General features: G+C 38.4%; 1 protein-coding gene across 4 annotated transcripts in view; it reads right to left on the bottom strand.

Annotated features, from left to right (window-relative positions):
• LOC108701857 (sperm-associated antigen 16 protein) overlaps nt 1-18,918 on the bottom strand; it is a 474,505-nt gene extending 455,587 nt beyond the window's left edge. For 2 of the 4 annotated variants that reach the window (XM_041576876.1, XM_041576878.1), the window contains exons 1-2: nt 17,407-17,577; nt 5,404-5,499 (exon numbers count right to left, since the gene is read on the bottom strand). In XM_041576876.1, the coding sequence (XP_041432810.1) occupies nt 5,404-5,499; nt 17,407-17,562 (252 nt within the window). In that variant the 5' untranslated portion in view covers nt 17,563-17,577. Of the gene's footprint in view, nt 1-5,403; nt 5,500-10,529; nt 10,577-17,406; nt 17,578-18,256; nt 18,402-18,762 lie in introns of those variants that run through there. The other 2 variants (XM_041576877.1, XM_041576879.1) reach the window with 2 other exon arrangements.
• Between the last annotated feature and the right edge of the window lie 687 nt (nt 18,919-19,605).

Genomic DNA, 19,605 nt, shown 5'->3' on the forward strand with positions numbered 1-19,605 from the left:
GCATCAATAGTTGTTTTATTAGAACAGGGTTTATTAAAAAGGAAGCCTTCATTTACTGGTTCATCAGTCTTGTAAACAGTAGAAAAAAAATTCAGAGCCACTGCTTTTATCCTGCTCTCATCAACCAATGCACATCCCTCTGATTCTATGGGTCCCACCCAACACACACAACAAATTGTGGTGTGCACAAATAATTTTGTATTAAATTTAAACTGAGCACAAAGTTTTTTTTAAAAAACTGCACACACAAGTTTAAAATGAGAGCACAAAAGGAATAAGAAGGATGAAAAGAAGGAATGAGAGGGAACATTGGTCCCACCACTTTTTTATTTTTTTTAGTATTTACCATAGTCCTTTCTGCAATGACCCTTTCAACCTTCATTTCAGCTTGTCTGATTGCTTTTTTACATGATTTATTTGCCTCTTTGTACCTTAGTACAGTTGTCCCAACTTGAATACCTTAAATGCATGTTTTTTATCAACTTCACTGCTAAACTTTCCATCTTAATATAATGGTTTTTGCTTTGTGACATTCCATTCTCCTTTTAAAACCTCCTTTTTAACCCTGTGAAAAATCTATTCAATTTACCATGTTGTAGAGATGCCCTTATACTGCCAAAGTTTGCATGTCTAAAATCTGGTGTCCTAGTTACTGCCTTTTTGAGTTCTCTGTTACACAATCTCAAAGGCATGTTATGATCACTGTGAATAAGTGCATACCCATGCAAATAAAAGATGAATTTGGTTTGATCAGTTATTACCAGATGCAAAAAAGCATCTTTCCTAGTCAGTTCCTGAACCAACTGAAATAAAAAGCTGTCACTAAGCATATTAAAAGAAAACTATACCCCCCAAACAATGTAGGTCTCTATAAAAAGATATTGCATAGCACAGCTCATATGTAAAACCCTGCTTCATGTAAACAAACAATTTTCATAATAATATGCTTTTCTGTGCCATTGGGTAATCATAAATAAAAAATTGCAATTTTAAAAAATAAGGGCCGCCCCCTGGGATTGTACGAGTCACTGTGCACACAAACAAACTATACTTCTTAGATCACATGAGCCTATTAAAAGACACAGTTGTGTCTTTTGCTTCAACACTTCTTCCTGTTACAGTTAGAGTTGCAATATTTCTGGTCAGGTGATCACTGAGGCAGCACACAGACCATCACAAAATGGTGGTTCAAGGCAAGAGATGTAAAAGGGCAAGATTTACTTAAAAATATATTCCAGTTTGGCAAGATTCTTTAATATGCCGCTTAATATGATATAAATCTGTTGCTTAAGTATTTATTTTGGGGGTATAGTTTTCCTTTAACAAACCTGTTAGCTTTTCTGAGTTGGCCAACCCTTACTGCAGTCAATGTCTGGATAATTGAAATCTCCTACAACAACAACTTGAAGTAGTTGTAATGCCTCTCCCGTTTGTAAAAGTAGCTGGGCTTCATTCTCCTCACTTAAAGTCGGCAGTATATAGCATTCACAAATAATAATTTTCTTAGTAACCTTAAATTTAGCTGAAATATCTACCCATGCACACACACTATGCCCCTTATGGGTGACATAATTCAGACTTTTTATTAATGGTCAGTACAGAAATAAATTAGTTTTAAGCAAGAATGTATTACAATACACACAAAATTTAGATGCGATACATGAACAATATTTCCCTCTTAAAAAAAGACAGAAAAGTATTATAGCATAGCTTTCATATTCACAGAATAATCTTAAACTTATTTACATTTATATGTGCCGCAGTTGGGGTTAATCCCCAAAACCATCTATGGAAAGCAACTTTAAAGGCACAGTCTAATTATGTTCATGTGTTTCCTGCTCTGAAAGCAGGCCCAAACATTGTCAGGGCTTGTCAGTGTTTGAATGGAGTTTTGGACAGATCAGGGATGTAGTTGGACTTGTACTAGAAAATGTCAAATTAAAGTATAATGATCAATGGAAAGCAAAGAAGGGACCTTCCCCATGAGTAATGTCCCTGTGTGGACCGAAACATCACGTCGGCTATTCATGCACGAAATTAATACACAAAGATCACGGTGTGGCTGGTCATTTACCGAGCACCTGGGGAAAATGTTTTCAGCAGGGTGCTGTCCTTGTGAAGATAGAGATATATATAGATATATAGATATATAGATATATAGATATATAGATATATATCTCAATAGTTTCCAAACCAGCACTCCCTTTTGGTGAAAACATACAATCTTTTATTGTGACATGGTATCTTATTCCAACGTTTCGATCCCTGTTGGGATCTTTTTCAAGGAAGATCCACAGTGTTAAACAAAATCTTAAATACCCTAGTGCTTCACAACAAGCCAATCCGTGCTCCGGGGCCTCTTAATTGGTTAATTAGTTAAAACTTGAATTTTTTTAAAAAACATATCCACATCATGTGTCATTTTACTTAGGTAAAAGGTCTCTCAAAGTAAAGAAAAACACATAAAGAATGTCTTAAATACAAAAAGATGGCGAGAAGTGTAAATTGGCTGACCAATTTCATATTAAGCTCCACTGCCGCAGAGACAGATATTGAAAATATTTAAAATTAGGGTTGCACTGGCCAGTTTTTAGCAAAAAAAAATTTGTCATTGGTCTCAACCCAGACACTGTACTGCAGCAACACTAAATACAATTTATGAAAGGGTTTACATTATGTTTCACTGCTTTATTTTTGCTCAGACATTTTCTATTTCTGTTGCATTGCTGTGTCAGCAACTAACTACATATACTTTTTTCAAAACTTTACACTGCCGAAGTGCCCTTGAAATCATAATATCCACTTTTGAGTAAATGCACCAATTGAGAATGTGTTTGGATGCATCACCATGCACGATTTATAATCTCATAAAACACTCAGCAGCAAGAATTGAACTGGCTGCCTGCCCCAGATATGTCTGTTGAAGTTTCAACATTCCATGCCATGAAAGGGGAAAATGGAGAACATAGTGCTTACCAATAGATAGGCTAAAGAAGCAGTTCATCAAGCATGCACAACTGCTTGGAAGTTTACCATACAATTCCAGCCCTTTGAATGGTACACATAATATTATTAGTCTGCAGTTATTTTTCATCTACTTTATTTTGTAGTTTTTAGATAATTTAACCATTTGGTTTTGAATCTCTGCAATTGGTTTCTAGCCTATCTGGTGCTGACTGTACCATTATGCATGGAGAGGTTTTGAACAGAAAGATAAGTAAATATGTATATTCTTAAAACAAATTAAAGCAACAGTAACATAAAAAATAAAAGTGTTACCCTGCAATGGTAAAACTGTTGTGTTTGCTTCAGAAACACTGCTATTGTTTATATAAATAAGCTGCTGTGTAGCAATGGGGGCAGCCATTCAAATTAGAAAATGCTCAGGTTACACAGCAGATAGCAGATAAGCTCTGTAGAACATAATGTTATCCACTAGTTAACCTGTGCCATATAGCCTTTTTTCAATTTCCACCATTGCTACACAGCAGCTTGTTTATATGAACTTTAGTAGTGTTTCTGAAGCAAACAGATCAGTTTTACCAGTACAGGGCAACAGTAAATGATATTTTCATTACTTTAAAACATTTTCATTTTTTGGTGTATAACACTATTGTGATGTAGGGCTGGTCGGAATGCAGCCAGCATAATTGAAGGCACGGGTTAAAAGGCCCACTAATGCCAATGGAAGTGCCATTTCCTTTTGTCTGTTTGATTTTTTGTTTGTAATCTTTTGATAAAAGCCTGTTCCTGATCAGGCTTGTATGCCGTCTGCATTAACCATATGAGTGGTTTTCAAATCTGAGGCTCTTGAGTTCCTTGCTGTGGACTTTAGCCTACCTACATGCCTTTTTACCTTACCTGTGTCATTACCACTCTTCCTGCCTTGTCTAACCTGTAAGTTAATTATTGTCTCTTTTCTATGAATACATTTTCATTTATGGCCAAGTATTCTTTTTCTTTCTGATTATTATTTGCTAGTAAATGTGAACTTGTGTCTCAAGTTTAAGGATTCTTTTGCTTGACATATTATTTAGCAGGTTTGGTTGAGGTTTATAGAAGTCAATATTATGCTAAGCAGCACATCCAATTTCCCTGTAGATAACCTGCTGCTATCAAAGGATAGCTGAATTATGTTGAGATGACATGCTCTCAAATAAAAGGAAGCAGATTTATGTTCATGTTCATTTGGGGAAAAAAACTTTTCAGTGGAGTCAACAAAAAAAATACATGTAACTTTCTTATAGTTCTCTAACTTCGTATAAATAACTGCTTCTAATTTTTGGTAATAAACGCTCACTGTCATTTCTTTTTATAAGGTAATAATAGCTTTCGAGCTTCTTGACTGAATGTCCATTAAGTGTTTTTTTAGCAAACATTGTAGCTGCATGATTGTGATATTAAAGATATGATTAACATGACAGTAATCCAAACCACACTGTTACTAATCTGTAATGAAAAGAGGGGTGTTTACGATTACTCACAATTTTGCACATTTTGGAACCACAGCTGTTGAGAAACAGCTGTTGTGAAAATGGTTGTTATCTGACCCATTATTTCTGAGAACTTTTAATTCCTTTCTAATAATACTGATATTCCCATAAGGCAAACATCATCTTGTAAAAATGTAATTGAATATCATAAGAATGATAATGAAGATTGTATGACCTTGCCAGGTCACATTTTCAGAATTAATGGAACAACTTAACCACCAGGTGTATGTTCACGAATACACCTGGTCATTTCTAAAGGAGAATGTGGTGAATTTTTCAAGCAAGAGGCAGCAGGGGCCCAAAGGAACTAACAAAACAACTAAGAACAGTAAGGTGGAAAGGGGAAAGATCTGGAGAGATCTGAACTGGACAGACTAGAGGAGGATGAAGCAGGTGTAAAACAGAACTGGAACATAATACAAGAATATGGCAAGGCAAGGCATGACAGGCTATGATATTTATGCAAGAGGGATTCTCAAGGCAAGGATTCACAGACCAGTCAAAGAAGAAGTAGCAAGAATTAGGGGGAGGCCATAATATTCTCACTATGCAGGACTAGGCAATAATCCTTTGGCCAGAAAGTAAAGAAAGGGAAGTAATTATATATATAGATAGGGCTGTGATGGAGTGGATTTAATTGGCAGACTAGTGGAGACTGATACACACAACAGGCAGGGCAGATTAGGCAAAATTTTCCAGGAACTCCTGATCTGCTGCTCTAGGCCTGTCAAATATCACAACACAAAGGAAGTGTCCGCAGTCATCACTCAGCTTGTACCTATATGTATAGCAAGGGGCAGTGTTTTTTAATTAAACAATTCACAATTTAAGCTTCAAATTTTCTAGAATGTTTCTTTTATTTTGCTTCTTGAAAAATCATCACGTGTTTTGATAAATGGCCAGTACTCACAAAACTGTCTTCAGCCTGATCACGAACAGTCTGCACAGTTCTCACAAGGTCCTCCTCTCCTTCAGGAAGACTGAAATCATCATCATCAGGTGGGATCTAAACACAGCAAACAAACATAAGCAGATGTTTACCAACACACACAAGAGCCATCATTATCCTGCAATTTATATACTCTGCTTCATGATGCCATCTCTTATAATTAGTGCTGTAACTTGTGACACGATTCATTGAAATGTGTATATTATAACAAATAATGTACCCTCTGCTGTAAAACATGTGTTCAGTATATAAGAAATCACCTGTGTTTCATGACCTGTAAAAAAAAAGCACTTGGGCTTTGGTTTTGTGCCTTTATCGGATCATGGAACACCTTGGTGAGTTATATTTTACAACAGGGGGTACTTTATTATATATATATATATATTTGGGTTTTTTTTTTTTGCTTAGGGATTTTATAAATAAGACACAATCTTTGTGGTAGTAGTGGTAAGAGACCTAAGCCAGTTTAAAGCAGCTAATAGAAATCACATACTGTGTAGGCTTATTCCAGAGCCTATAAGACTTCAGTTTTTGGTAAATTCTTCACTTACAAGCTTTGTTTAACTGCAGCATAAAGCATTACCCGTAGCACAGTTCTGCTGCAGCTCATACAAAATTATTTGCCTCAAGCAGCAAAATGGGTGACATCTGGTTCAGTAAGTGATAAAGCAGATACCTTTTTTTTGCAATTGCTGTAATGATAGAATAGGAAACTTGTGATATATGGAAGAACTCTCATCAACTAGAATAACTATACAATGTTTCTGTATGGAAGAGAATGTAATAGACAGTATTTCCTTAAGTTCTTAAATTCCAAACAAATATTAATGAACTTTAGAAAATTCATTAGCCTAGCAACAATATATACTTCATCTATACCTTTCCAACACTCTTTAAATGGCCCATATTTCACTTACAGTGCCAAAAACAAATGTAAATGTAAAGCAATCATGAGGTTAAATCACGTCCTGCTGAGTAAGTATGTTCATTTTTCTAAAGCCATGACTGTGAATGTTAATCAAAAATACAGACGCTTGAGTGAAAATAATAATTTGTGCAGAATAATTGAAACGACCTGACCAGACACAGCAAGGCTGAACCAGCGCACAAACTGTAAAATAGGATGACTTTTATTCATTTTAGGCTTTCTATCTGCAAAAGGTGGGTGCCATTATTGTTAAGAATTTTTAGAAGAATTTTGCTAGATAACAGTTTAAACTGTTTAAAGTAGAATAAAATGCACTTCTAAGACATTTTCTTAGACTTAAGTGTTTATATAGGAAGAATAAGATACTGTACAATAATGAAATGCACATTGCATTTTTTTTAAAAAAAAGATGCATGGCATGGAATGAAACAAATTAAATTTACATCTTACTGAATTAAATCAGCTGAATGCTTTAGACAGATTTAAAGGAGAAGGAAAGGCTTGGTGCACTTGGGGGTGCCAAATGTTAGGCACCCCCAAGTTATTAAATTGACTTACCTGAAACCCCAGGCCGGTGCTCCTATCAGCAGAAAACTGCACCAGCCTGGGGTAATACCAGTGGGCACCATGGAGCGATCCACTTCCCGTTTCTTCCTTCTTCAAATTTCCCAGGGTAAATGCATGAGCAGTTGAATGAAATAACCCACTTTTGAGTTAAAGTGCGGTCTTCGTTCTACTGCGCATGTGCAGCGCGCAAAGACAGAGGAAGACTGAAGAAGATCGCTCTGTGGTGCTCACTGGAATAACCCCGGGCTGGTGCAGTTTTCTACTGATAGGAGCACCGGCCCTGGGTTTCAGGTAAGTCAATACAGTCACTTGGGGATGCACCAAGCCTTTCCTTCTCCTTTAATTACAATCTCTGTTGAACTAGTAATTAAAGGTTTTTTTAATTTGGTTTCAGTCTGTGCCAGATTCTTTACTTGGCAAGAATTGTCCGTGCCACATAAAGCTACAATATACGATCAAAATCAGCCAAAAAAAATGTCATTTGTAAAACTCCAATTAAATGGAATTAATCCAGGAAAATGTAAATCAGGGAAGGTTGTTACAGCAACTTAACCTTTAAGTACTATAAGGAAACCATTTACAATGCACCATGCAGTGTGTAAAGTGGAAAAAAGGGCACAATTGGGTTTTCTCTGCACTTTGTACTCTTACGCATTGCTCCATGCATTGTGCACAAATTTGCAGAATGCACTTTGAATCAAGTACAGCCTACATTAGGCAGAACGCAATCCTAACAGGACAGACGGAAGAAGACAAGTAATCTTCCCCCTAAATTGTGCACCATTCAGATGTCAGGAGGTGCACTTTACAGAGGAAGGTTTACCCCAAGGTGCGAGTGCTTCCTAAGTAAGCACTAAGGGGTGTGTATTTGTGCGATCTGCATCTCATAGTGAATTAAAAATACAGCACGGGGAGCGAATGAAAAAAATTCTTAGCAACTTTCCAAGATAGATTACTTGTACATGTAAAGCGATATGTCTCCACCTTACTACGGTCTCCATGGCATGCCCCAGTTACAATAACCATTAAAACAATGTTACAGTAGAATCTTTTCCTCTAGAGTAGACTAATTCTAACAAAATCTTGCTTTTTTTGCTATTCTCCATTATCACAGGTCTTTTAATTAGAGACTATGCAAGGTATCATGGAACGTACACTTTTCTGGTTACATTTATCCTATGCTGTGCTTGTTATTTGTCTACACCACCAAAAACCGTTACTGTGTACATGGGGGCAAGAGTCCCACCCTGACTTCTCTAGCTACCGTAGTTCCAAGAAATGGTTTGGAAATTTAATTGCCAACAACACAGAATTTTTTTTTATACTTCCCACCCCAAGGCAAGCCTTAATTAGGTTAAACTTCTGCATTGTCATGAATAGGTTCTTCTTCAGTGGGATGCTACCAAATGTGATATTAGATTACTTCCACTGCCCCGTTTTCTGCAGACACCCATGTCTGTGTATTAAAGTACTATGGCCATAAGCTAAACTTGACTTAAATCAGAGTTTTGGCTACTAGTTCTAGACAGTTTCTATGGCTTATGTTGGAAGGACAAGCAGTACAGAAATTACATTTAACAATGACTTTAAAATCACTGAACTTTTTTTTTTTTTTTTAATTCTTTCCATTACACCTTTCTTAAAATAAAGAGTATATATTTCCAATACTCCCCTGCACCCTTTGCAAAACTTGAAGCGCATTTTCCAAGACTACACATTCATTTAAGGGATTCCCTCTCACCATAAACCCAAAACAGAACTATTGCATACATAATTGCCTACCCGTAATGGCATTTAATAAGGTGCTTCCTGTAACCTTTTATATGATCTAGCAACACATGATGGAAAACAAACATCAGAGCATAAAGGGCTTCAGATTTCACATCTCTTCTCAGAAAAGGCCCATTGCTTCTCTCCGTGGTGCTGAAATGTACAACCAGATTACAAGTGCCAAACCACCAACCTGCTGCTCTTTTACTCTCCAGAGAGGCTTATAGGGCTCTCCATATGCTTACTGACAGGACCATATTTTTGAAATTCATTTATTACCAAATTTACAATTTTAAGATGTTTCCTTGCAGCTGGAAAAAAAGGACATGGCAATGCAATAATTCAATACATTATAACGGATTTCTGAGTAACGCAATCTGATCCATTACTACTTGCTGATATATTCACAAAATCTTTATTTCACTCATTTCAGAACAGAAAGGACATCACATTTTAATGGCGGGGGGGGGGTTTCCTGGGGACTCCGGATAAAAGATCTTTGTGTAATTTGGATCTTCTTACCTTAAGTCTACTGAAAAATAATTTAAACATTAAATATACCCAATATGATTGTTTTGTCTCCAATAAGGATTAAATGTATCTTAGTTTGGATCAAATACAAGGTACTGTTTTATGATTAGTATAATATGGATAAAATGGAGTCTATTGGAGATGGCATTTCCATAATTCAGAGGAGCTATCTGAATAATAGGTTTCAGGATAACGGATCCCCTACCTGTTATCTGTATAACAATCTGTATTTTTCTGCATTTTAAGAAGGCGACAATTGTTACATTGGAAACAGTAGGGGGCATTTACTTTACCCCGGGGTGCAAGTGCTAGAGCGCTAACACTTAAGAAACTCTTGCATTCTGGGGTAACACAGTCATGCCAGGTAGAAGAGCGCAAGCTAAGGAGGCCACTAAATAGCCTGCTCCTCCTGCCCCTTCCTAAAGTCAAAGGGCAGGGAGATACCTACATGCCTAGCTATTCCCCCCACCACCACCACCCCTCTTGGATCAAGAGCTACGTAACAAAGGAAGCATATCATCCAATTTGAATGCTACAGATTTCTGGCCTCTGAAAAGGAGTACAGAGGCCTGCGATAATACAGGACACCAAAAAGTATGCAAACAGGTGGCCAATCGTATCCTTATTTTGCAATCTGCACACTATGTTGAGCATGGCAAATGACCCCAAGTGTTTTCACTAGTTGGCACCAATGTGAGTGGTTACAAGAGCTCTCAAATGGGATTGTATTTTAAAGGAGAACTAAACCCCCCCATTGTGATAAGTTCCCACTAGCCCCCCTCCGCTGGCCCCCTCCCTGCCCTGTTTTACCCCTGAATTCTGTCCATATAGAAAAAGCAACTGCGCATGCAGAGTGAGCGCAGCGGAGCTCATGGGTGCCATCTTCTTCTCTTCTGTAATCGTCGTGAAGCGAGCAGCGTATTAGTGCATGCGCAGTTGGAGCAATCTTCTGGTTCGCGACAACTGTGCATGCCCCGAAAGAGATGGAAATTGCTGAAGGGGAGGAAGAAGACACGAAGATTACCAAAGATAAGAAGATGGTGCCCATGAGCTCTGCTGCGCTCACTCTGCATGTGCGGTCGCTATTTCTAGAGGGGACAGAATTCAGGGGTAAGACTGTGAAGGGGGAGACAGGGAGAGGGGCCAGTGGGGACTTATCACAATGGGGGGTTTAGTTCTCCTTTAATGGCAAAACCAGGTAAGTAAGGCTTAACCTTTATGTAGTTGATAATATGCAATACATATTTGTAAAATAATTTCCATAGCATATTGTAAGGAAAAAAACAATTACCTCTTCATACTGGTAACCATCTTCTGATCCTTCGGTTATGGTAACTTCTGTGATGGGTGTCAAGGTCCCAATGACATATTTTAGAGATGAGTGTATACAGTAAAAGCACATGCATGGCGCGTAGACGATGAATACATAGCATGACAGTATGATGCATGGCAAAATGCCACAACACTGGAAAGAATCTACATTTAAATATTTTATTTCTCATTTGAAATGTTTAATTTTTTTCTGATCAATGCTCTTTCTGTAAATGTGGGTATCTAACAAGAAAATGCACACAAAACAGTATTTATATTAAAGGTTAAACCATGGCCTTTGTTAAAAGAACTTAAATGTTAAACCCTTCTGTTGCTGCAACTTGCTTATAGGAAATAGAGAGGTGTATAGAGGGATGTCATAGCTTTGAAATTTGCTCACTTTAAGATTTTTAAACAGACAGATAAATGTTGTGGTGTCTTAAAAGAGGACCTCCACCCAAAAAAAAAAAAAAAGTTTTATTTGCATAATGAAAAAAAATTAATTCTCACTTAAAAGCAGCGTTTGTAACTGATGTGCAGGTCCTGACTAAAATACATACTCACACTAGACCAATCTCAAATACACTGGTTAAAATGGATTGCAAGACCTAGTACAACTTACACTTGTTTCAGGAGTCAGCCAAATGAACAGAATGGGATAAAAAAAAAAACACTAGTGATGCGCAGGTTAGGTGAGTTTCAGCCCTTGAAACAGTTTTTATCTGGTGGAGGACTTAACTGTATGTTCATCCGACAGCTAATTAAATGCACTCTTATTCCTCTTCCAGCCAGCTGTCATCACTCTTCCCATTCTGTTCTCTGGAGTCTAGTCTTCCAGGCCTTTCAAAAAGCTGACTTGCAAAATTGTTTAAAAGGTAAGAACCAAGGGTGCAGAGACTATAAACAGCCAGATAGACATGGTTTTCAGTGGCAGTTATATTTAATGAAAATAAGTAATTAATCTTTATTGTAAAGTTGTTTAGATTTACATTTTCTTTCATTGCGCAAAACAAAGTTTTAAGTGGAGGATCCTTTAAGGCGTGGAGGTAGTAATCAGTTTTAACATGGCTAATAATATGTTATACATATTATTTCATGGAACATGAAAGGGTTAATTTACTATTACCCCAGAACAAGTAATAGAGCATTTAAGCAATACAGACTCTAAAACTGCACTAATCTAAATATTAATGTACATTAATTGGCAGATTTATCAAAATGTGAGTTTAGATTATAATAAATTAAAACTCAATGTTCTATTCTTTCCTATGGGATTTTTAGAATTGTATTTATCATTGGGTGAAAGTTAGAACTCACCATTTGATAAATATACTTGCAAAATTCCATTAGGAATGAACAGAATGTGGGTGAGTTTTTATTTATAAAAATCTGAATTCACATTTTGATAAATCAAAAATTTGCAAAACACTCAAATTTGCAAAATGCATTAAAACTCTGATTGGTTTTAATGTATTTTGCAAATTTCTGAGTGTTTTGCAAATTTTTGCTCAAAGAAAACAGAATTGCCCCTCACTATTTAGAACAAAAAAGGAAAAAAGATACGATTGGCTAACTGTTGATCCCTTGGCATAAATAAAAAGGAAAAAAAGCAAACAACTCAATAATGATACAAACCAACCATAACATGCCAAACTCTGTAATTTCTTCATTCTCAGTTTAATAATCTCCATGCTGAGATGGTATCATTTAAATGCTCGTAAATGGGCAACAAACAGCACTAGCAGACTATAACTGCTAAATGAGCTAACATTGTGTAGCACCTGTGCTATAGACGATGCAGATGGCAAAATTGTTGGTTATCACTAGGATGCAGTAAATAGAGTAATAACATTCTTGAATGTCTAACTTTGGTGATTTTCAAAGAGATTACTCTATAATCTGAATTCATTTTGTAATTACAAGTGTTGCATAGGAAAATGTTTTGCAGTATGTTTATGATAGTAGTGTGTATTGCTCTGTATCCTTGGCATTCCCAGAACTGTAGTGTCGATTGATGCTTCCGTAACTTCCCTGTAAGACTGAAACCTATTGTGAGCATTGCTTACAATTGCTCCCTCGCTGAGCCAAATCATAAGGAATTACATGGCAGCTTTACGTTAGTAAAGTATCTGTGCCCTTTTGTCCAACTCACACAGCGATTCCCTTAAGATTTAAATACAACAGAGCTAATAGTACAACTGGCTAAATGTGCAGCTGCAAACCAGGTAAAAATCCATAGGAAATATTTCATTTTTCCTCTATAGTCAGCAGAGAACAGAACATTTCAGCCGCACTGCTGGTAAGAAAAAAAAAAAAAAAATTATCCCAGCTATAAACTATTTTAGTCTGTAAAGAAATGTGCTTAAATTGCACTTGTCTTGTATGACAGAAAGAAGAGTAGAAACACACAATGTTCAGATTACAACGTAGGTGGTAGAAAGATGTAAATATGAATAAAGAGTATTCTTTATTTATATATCTCCAACATATTCTGCAGCTCTTTACCAAGTTTATATGTCATCCACATCAGTCACTGCCCCAGTGCAGCTTACAAGCTAAGGTCCCTAACATATTCACACTCACTTTGGTCAATTTAGCCTGCCTGTGTGGTTTTTGTTGTGTGAGAAGATACCCAAGTACCCAGAGGAAACCCAACCAAGCATGAGAAGAACATAAAAACTCTTTACAGGATGGCTGTAATCAAATCTAGGACCCCAGTGTTACAAGGCAACTGCACTATTTGCCATCTAGTTGTTAAACGGGACCCGTCAACCAAAAAAATTATTCACAATCCTATTTTATCACATTAGTCAAGCAAAATGAGCCCTAATTACACTGCATAAATTATTTGAATCTGGTTTCCTTCAGTCTGGGAATTCATAATGATAGCAAGCAGGCAGGAGTCATTTTGTGGACACTGTTATTAAGACAAGCCTTGCATCAGCTCAGAATCTTGTTTGTGCACCAGAATGGGAGACCCAATGTCTATGCCTTTGCCCTGGCTACACAATTAAAAGGTGGAGCGAATGGGGAAATGTGTGGAGAGAAGTGCTGAATGGAAAGTGAAAATATTTGTTTGCCCCGCCTCTATGCCTAAGGCATTGAGGAGGGGCAGACGATATTTGATTGACAGCTGAGATTTTTAAATGAGCTTACAACAGCTATGAATGTTTTAATAAAAAATAGAAATTGAATTTCATGTTTAATTTGAAAAGGACTTTTATTATACAGCTTTTTGTGTCTGAGTGACAGGTCCACTTTAAAGGGGTTGTTCACCTTTGAGTTAACTTAACTTTGGAGACAATTTGCTACTGGTTTCATTTTTGATTATTTTAGGTTTTTGAGTTATTTCTCTTTTATTTATCAGCTTTCTAGTTTGCAATATTACCATACTACTGATTGCTAGGGTCCAAATTACCCTAGCAACCAAGCATTGATCTGAATGAGAGACTGGAATATGAATAGGAGAGCCTATATAGAAAGAAGAGTAATAAAAAGTAGCAATAACAATAATAAATAAATGTAGCCTTTCAGAGCATTTGTTTTTAGATGGGTCACTAACCCCATTTTGAGCGCTGCAAAAAGTCAGAAGGAGACGGCAAATAGTTCAAAAACTAAAAAAAAAACATAAGTCATGAAGAGCAATTGAAAAGTTGCTTAGAATTAGTCATTCTACAACATACTAAAAGTTAATGTAAAGGTGAACAACCCCTTTAAGAGGTAGATGGTTTATGGATTCTCAGACATCATCTTTACCTATTATGTAGTAATACCTATAATGTAGTAATCAGTGGCGTAACTATAGAGAAACCAGACCCAGCAGTCGTAGGGGGGCCCGGACTGTGGGGTCTGCTTCCTCTATAGCTAATAAAAAAACACTCCTACCCAGCTGCCCGCTTAGGGCTCTTACTGACGAGCGGTTGTATCTGCGCTCCCCTGCTAGAGTCCTGCGCGGATCCATTTTTTGGGACCCGAACCCGACCCGTACCCACAACTTGCAATCCACAACCCGGACCCGCATTCTTACCCGCTTGGACCCGCTACCCGACCCTTCCCGCAAGTACCTTATCTGCAATCCAAACCCGCTGACCATCAAGAATCAGGAAGTGCTGTCATTGGAAACCAGAAGTGACATCAGCGGAAGTAGACGTGATCAGAAAAAAAAGGAGTAAAACAGGAAGTGCTGTCATTAGAAACCGGAAGTGAAGCCATCGGAAGTAGACGTGACCAGAAAAAAGGAGTGAATATCGATATTGAGAAGACCCACGGGCCGACCCACAACCTGCAAACCCACAGAACCGCTGACCCGCGGGTATACCCGCACCTGGAACTTCTAAACGCAACCCGCAGGGTACCGCAGGTTTTTGCTGGTAACCCGCGGGTACCCGACCCGCTGCAGGACTCTATCCCCTGCGTTCCTTTTTTCTGCGTTTAGCCGCAGGGGAGCGCAGGAATAGACGAATTACATTTTTTCTAATGGGGCTGTACTCACACAGTCGCGTGCAGGCGCTGAACGCAGGTTGAAATCCAACATGCTGCATTTTTCCTGCATTTGGCGCCTACACGCACCTGTGTGAGTACAGCCCCATTGGAAAAAACGGAATGCATCTATTTCTAAGCTCCCCTGCAGCTGAACGCAGAAAAACGGAACGCAGGGGAGTGCAGCTACAAGCGCTCGTCAGTAAGAGCCCTTACCTGGGACGCAAGTCGGGAGGGGTCAGGTTGGGGAGTTGGTGCGGTGGAGGTGCAGCAGAGGCAAAATATGGGCAGGTGGAGGTGGGACATAGGTGGGAGGATGGGGTGTGCAGGGCCCTTCTGAAGATTTTTTTTTTGCTGGGGGGCACGGCGTGCTCTAGTTTCTCGACTGGTAGTAATACAATGATTATAGCTAGCCATTATCTGAAAACCTAGGTCAGTGAAAGATAAAGACTTTATTTTTATTTCCAGCCTTAAATAGGGATGCCCAGTCTGCAGCTCTGCAGCAGAGACCACCCGCCTGAAAGCAGCCAGCATGGTTTATCATATATATTCAGTGACATCACATTTATTTTACCAAAAATAATCATTCATTTGTTCATTGTAGAACCTGCCAAGTTACAGTTAAAGCGCAATCAATATATTTGTTCTCTCCTTTAAGCCCCCAAACCATATTTTTTCCTATGGTCGTTTACTAAAATGTATATCACCTTTCTCATGCTTTCTCCTCCATGCTTCTGACACAGAATGTTCTGTTGGACACAATTCTGCTCTGCTCTATGCAAAATGAAAGGAGACCTAAAGCTTTCCTAAAATGTTACCATTTGTGCCCCCTAGCTCTCCAAAGCAGGAATCACAAGGTTATATACAGAAGCAACTCTGATATCAATAGTTTCCTGTTCAGAGGGAAAGGGTTAATCAACAGGGGGAGGGGTGCCTAACAAAATCGTATGGTACGGCACCTGTCCATTAAGTCAGCAGGCCAATCAGTCAGATACCGGAAAGTATTTGTCGGTGTGTGGTCACCTTTATAAGTTGTGCTGTTTGGTTTATGCTTTGAAGGATTCTGAGAGTTGTAGTTCAAGAATAGTTTAAAAACTGAATATTAGAAGCCACAAAGCAATAAGTATTACAAAGAAAATCTTCTGAATTCAACCAAACACTATGGCCATGATGGTGAAGCACTGCCATCTACTGCACTAGCTTTCTTCCTCCACATGGGGGGGATTTTTTTCCTATTTCTGGTGGCAGAGAGGACTTTGCGGCTGGGGGCCCTGGGGGATGGTTTGGGAGGCCCCAGGCCTAGGTGCATTGCCAAATGAGCTGTAGTTTTCAAGAGTCATATAAAAATCAAATGAATATTCAGGCATACTCCTCTCAGCAACTCTTTGTAAGCATCCCACATTTATCAGCCTACTACAGTCTGCACAGTATTTTCATGGTGGACAGTAAACTAATAACAGAAGCCAAAAATAATTAATAAACATTTAAAAATGTGTAAAATGGCACCAATTATCAGTACATTTTAAAAGCTTTGCCAATTAGAGATAAATTCAATCAGATGTGAAAAAAGCTTCACTTAATTAAAAAAATGTCTCTCATTAGTATTATTGCTGTTAGCTGTGAGTGTAGAGCAGCAATCCTGTCATAATGGAGCGTATCGTCAGTCTGTCAACAGCATAATCTAGTTTCTAATGTTCTGGGGGATACTTACAACCATCACATAAAAACACAGAAAGTCACTCTCACAGGGGCAACACAGGGTTGCCACCTCACCCCTTTAAAACCGAACACAGATGGAATCCACAGCCTGTATGGCTAATTAGCAATTTATTTAGATGCATGCTGCAGACTGAACTGATTTATGTGCAGCCCTGCATCATGCATCTAATTAATTGCTAATTAGCCATACAGGCTGTGGATTCCATCTATGTTCAGTTTTAAAAGGGGTGAGGTGGCAATCCTAGGCAACAGTTAAGACACATTAGCCACCCTCAAGGACTGATACATGTCATTACCTACTATAAAAAGAGTATACTTGGCATTTGTGCACCAATTTGACTTCAGAGCCGTATGCCGCGGATTGCCATTGGTCATGTATTCTCTTGTAGTTTAATCTATGCTTGCTGCCTATAAGCAAATACATTCTTGTTCTCTGTCTTACGTTTTACTGTTAACACTCATGATCACCTCATTTTTTATACTTCCATTGTTCAAATTAAAAGGCAAATAGAACACCTGCAACTGAACTGCTGAACTGCCAATATCAATAGCAGGGCATTTGGGCCTATGGGATAAGAAATATAAATCCAGCCCTGCTGCTTAATTACAAGTATCTGTAGTTGACCAACATTGCCTCAAAAACCCACATTTGAGCATACCTCACAACTATTCATGGGACAGTCCCACTTAAAACGCAGTCCAGGATTGTTACTGAAACGTCTCAACTTTCTCTTTGATCTTCTGCACTGAACAGCCAGAAAAAGATACAAAGTTTCTAAATCTTCATGAGGCTTTTGGCAGAGAGCCCAGAACATGTGACCACTGCACTTAAGAAACGTTTGTAAAATAAGCAAAGAAACAATTGTAACAATTTAAGATAAACAGGTCTCTTGGGGAAACTGTGGGGAAGCAGTTTAAAGGGCTATTCACATTCATAAGCAAAACTGTAATAATACATAAAATCCTAAACCCCCAGAAACGTGTTCAAACGTTCCATAACCGGCCAAATTTTGTAAAATGGATGTGGTATTTGGGGGTGTGGCCATAAAATGGGCATGGCAAATCTTTTTGTCCCTCTTTTTATGTTGGGAGGTATTGTTTGAGCAACACTAGAGTAAGTACCCAATTTTTATATAATTTAGTACAGACCCTACATCCACCCTCACAGCAACAACAGGTGGAAAATGCAGTGGCACCAGCTGATGTTCTGCCCCCAATTTATGACGAGTACAAATGGATGGATTATTGACTAAAGTCAAAGCAATTTACACTAGAGTCGGGTCATGGCACACCAGTGGATTAAACAGGCATAAAGGCCAATGGCCTATCTTGGTTAAATTTCCCAAACATTTGCAGTTAATATGGCTGAAGTCTAATCCAAAGCATATAGAGGTAATGGGGTGTGGGACTCACAAAAGTAGCATTAACTTGGAGAAAGATTCGGCCGAATACCGAACCGAATCCTAATTTGCATATGCAAATTAGGAATGGGAACATTTTTTTACTTACTTGTTTTGTGACAAAAAGTCATACGATTTCCCTCCCCACCCTAATTTGGATTTGGTCCGGCATCTGCTGTTGTAATTAATTGTTACTTGAAGTTCCTAAACCTGACTGTCCCTTTATAACCTGTTAGAGTTTCTAATGCTAACAGACTAATACTGCACAAATATGGCCGCCCCCTAGTAGAGGATCATGGGGGTAAGAAAGGTAAAGTAAAAGCATCAGGCAAATACTTTTATGGCAAAATCATAAATAGCATATAAATACAATGTCATGATCCACCAACCTCCTATATAAAAACTAAAGTTCCTGAGAATGCTGCAAAACCAAATGTCAGCACTAATACATTAGGTTCAGCGGGAACATCCCAACTAGGAAGTTTCCATGTGAAGCCATTTCTATGGGCTCATCTCAAAAATGATTAATCTTTCCAACACTCCCCCCACAAAACCTGCTTGTCCGCACAGGCGACCCAGTCTCCCCAAGTATCAGCCATTTTCAAAATAGGATACGTTCCAGGTAGTAGCTGTCCTTCTCTCCCTCCATGGCTGCAGGTGCTAGCGCTGTGAATCTCAGAGTCACTCAGTTACCAAGCAACCGCGGCAGGTCCAGAAACTCTCGCGACAATTTTTTTTTTCTGTGGGATTTGTAGGGCCAGAGTTTGCCGGTAGTTATGGCAACGGCGCATGCGCTCACTGTTCCTAAGCGTGAAACGTAAAACTGTTTGTTTCTATGGCGAATAAATAAAGTGGTTACACGCTTACCTGCGGCAGTGTAGCATAGAAGATGTAGAGCTAGATAGGGGTTTGTTATGCTGCCTGCATTTCATAAACATTTATTTCCATTATACTGACGTTCAAGGGTTAGTAAAGAGATATGTGCAAATTCTGTCCTGAAAATCAGATTGTTTTAATTAGTGTGGTCAAAGCTGCAACACTGCTAGTGATACTGAACTAAATTGTTATGATCCGACGCGACACAACTGTCGGATGGAGACGCAGCGTGCAGCGTCTGCATCCAACAGTTGTGTCGGATCAACGCTGCGACAATTCTATTACTTACCTTATTTTTGTCATGAGCTTTGTCGCAGAGCGTCGGATCGCAATAAAATCGCTCGTGGAGTCCTACCCTTAGGGGTCGCATGGTGTCGCAGCGTTGATCCGACACGACTCTCACGAGAATGTTATGTTAATTTAACCCAATTTCAAATATAGCTGTCTATTTTTATAGGAGGTAAATGGCATCTTATAACCACACAAACTTTAAAGTTGTGAAATCAGGAGACCTGAGTAAAGCTGTTATTTCCATAATATGCACAAGTGGAAATGCTTAGCTGCAGCAATCATTATCGGGTG

The sequence above is a fragment of the Xenopus laevis genome, chromosome 9_10L, assembly GCF_017654675.1.
Source record: "Xenopus laevis strain J_2021 chromosome 9_10L, Xenopus_laevis_v10.1, whole genome shotgun sequence".
Lineage (NCBI taxonomy): Eukaryota > Metazoa > Chordata > Amphibia > Anura > Pipidae > Xenopus > Xenopus laevis.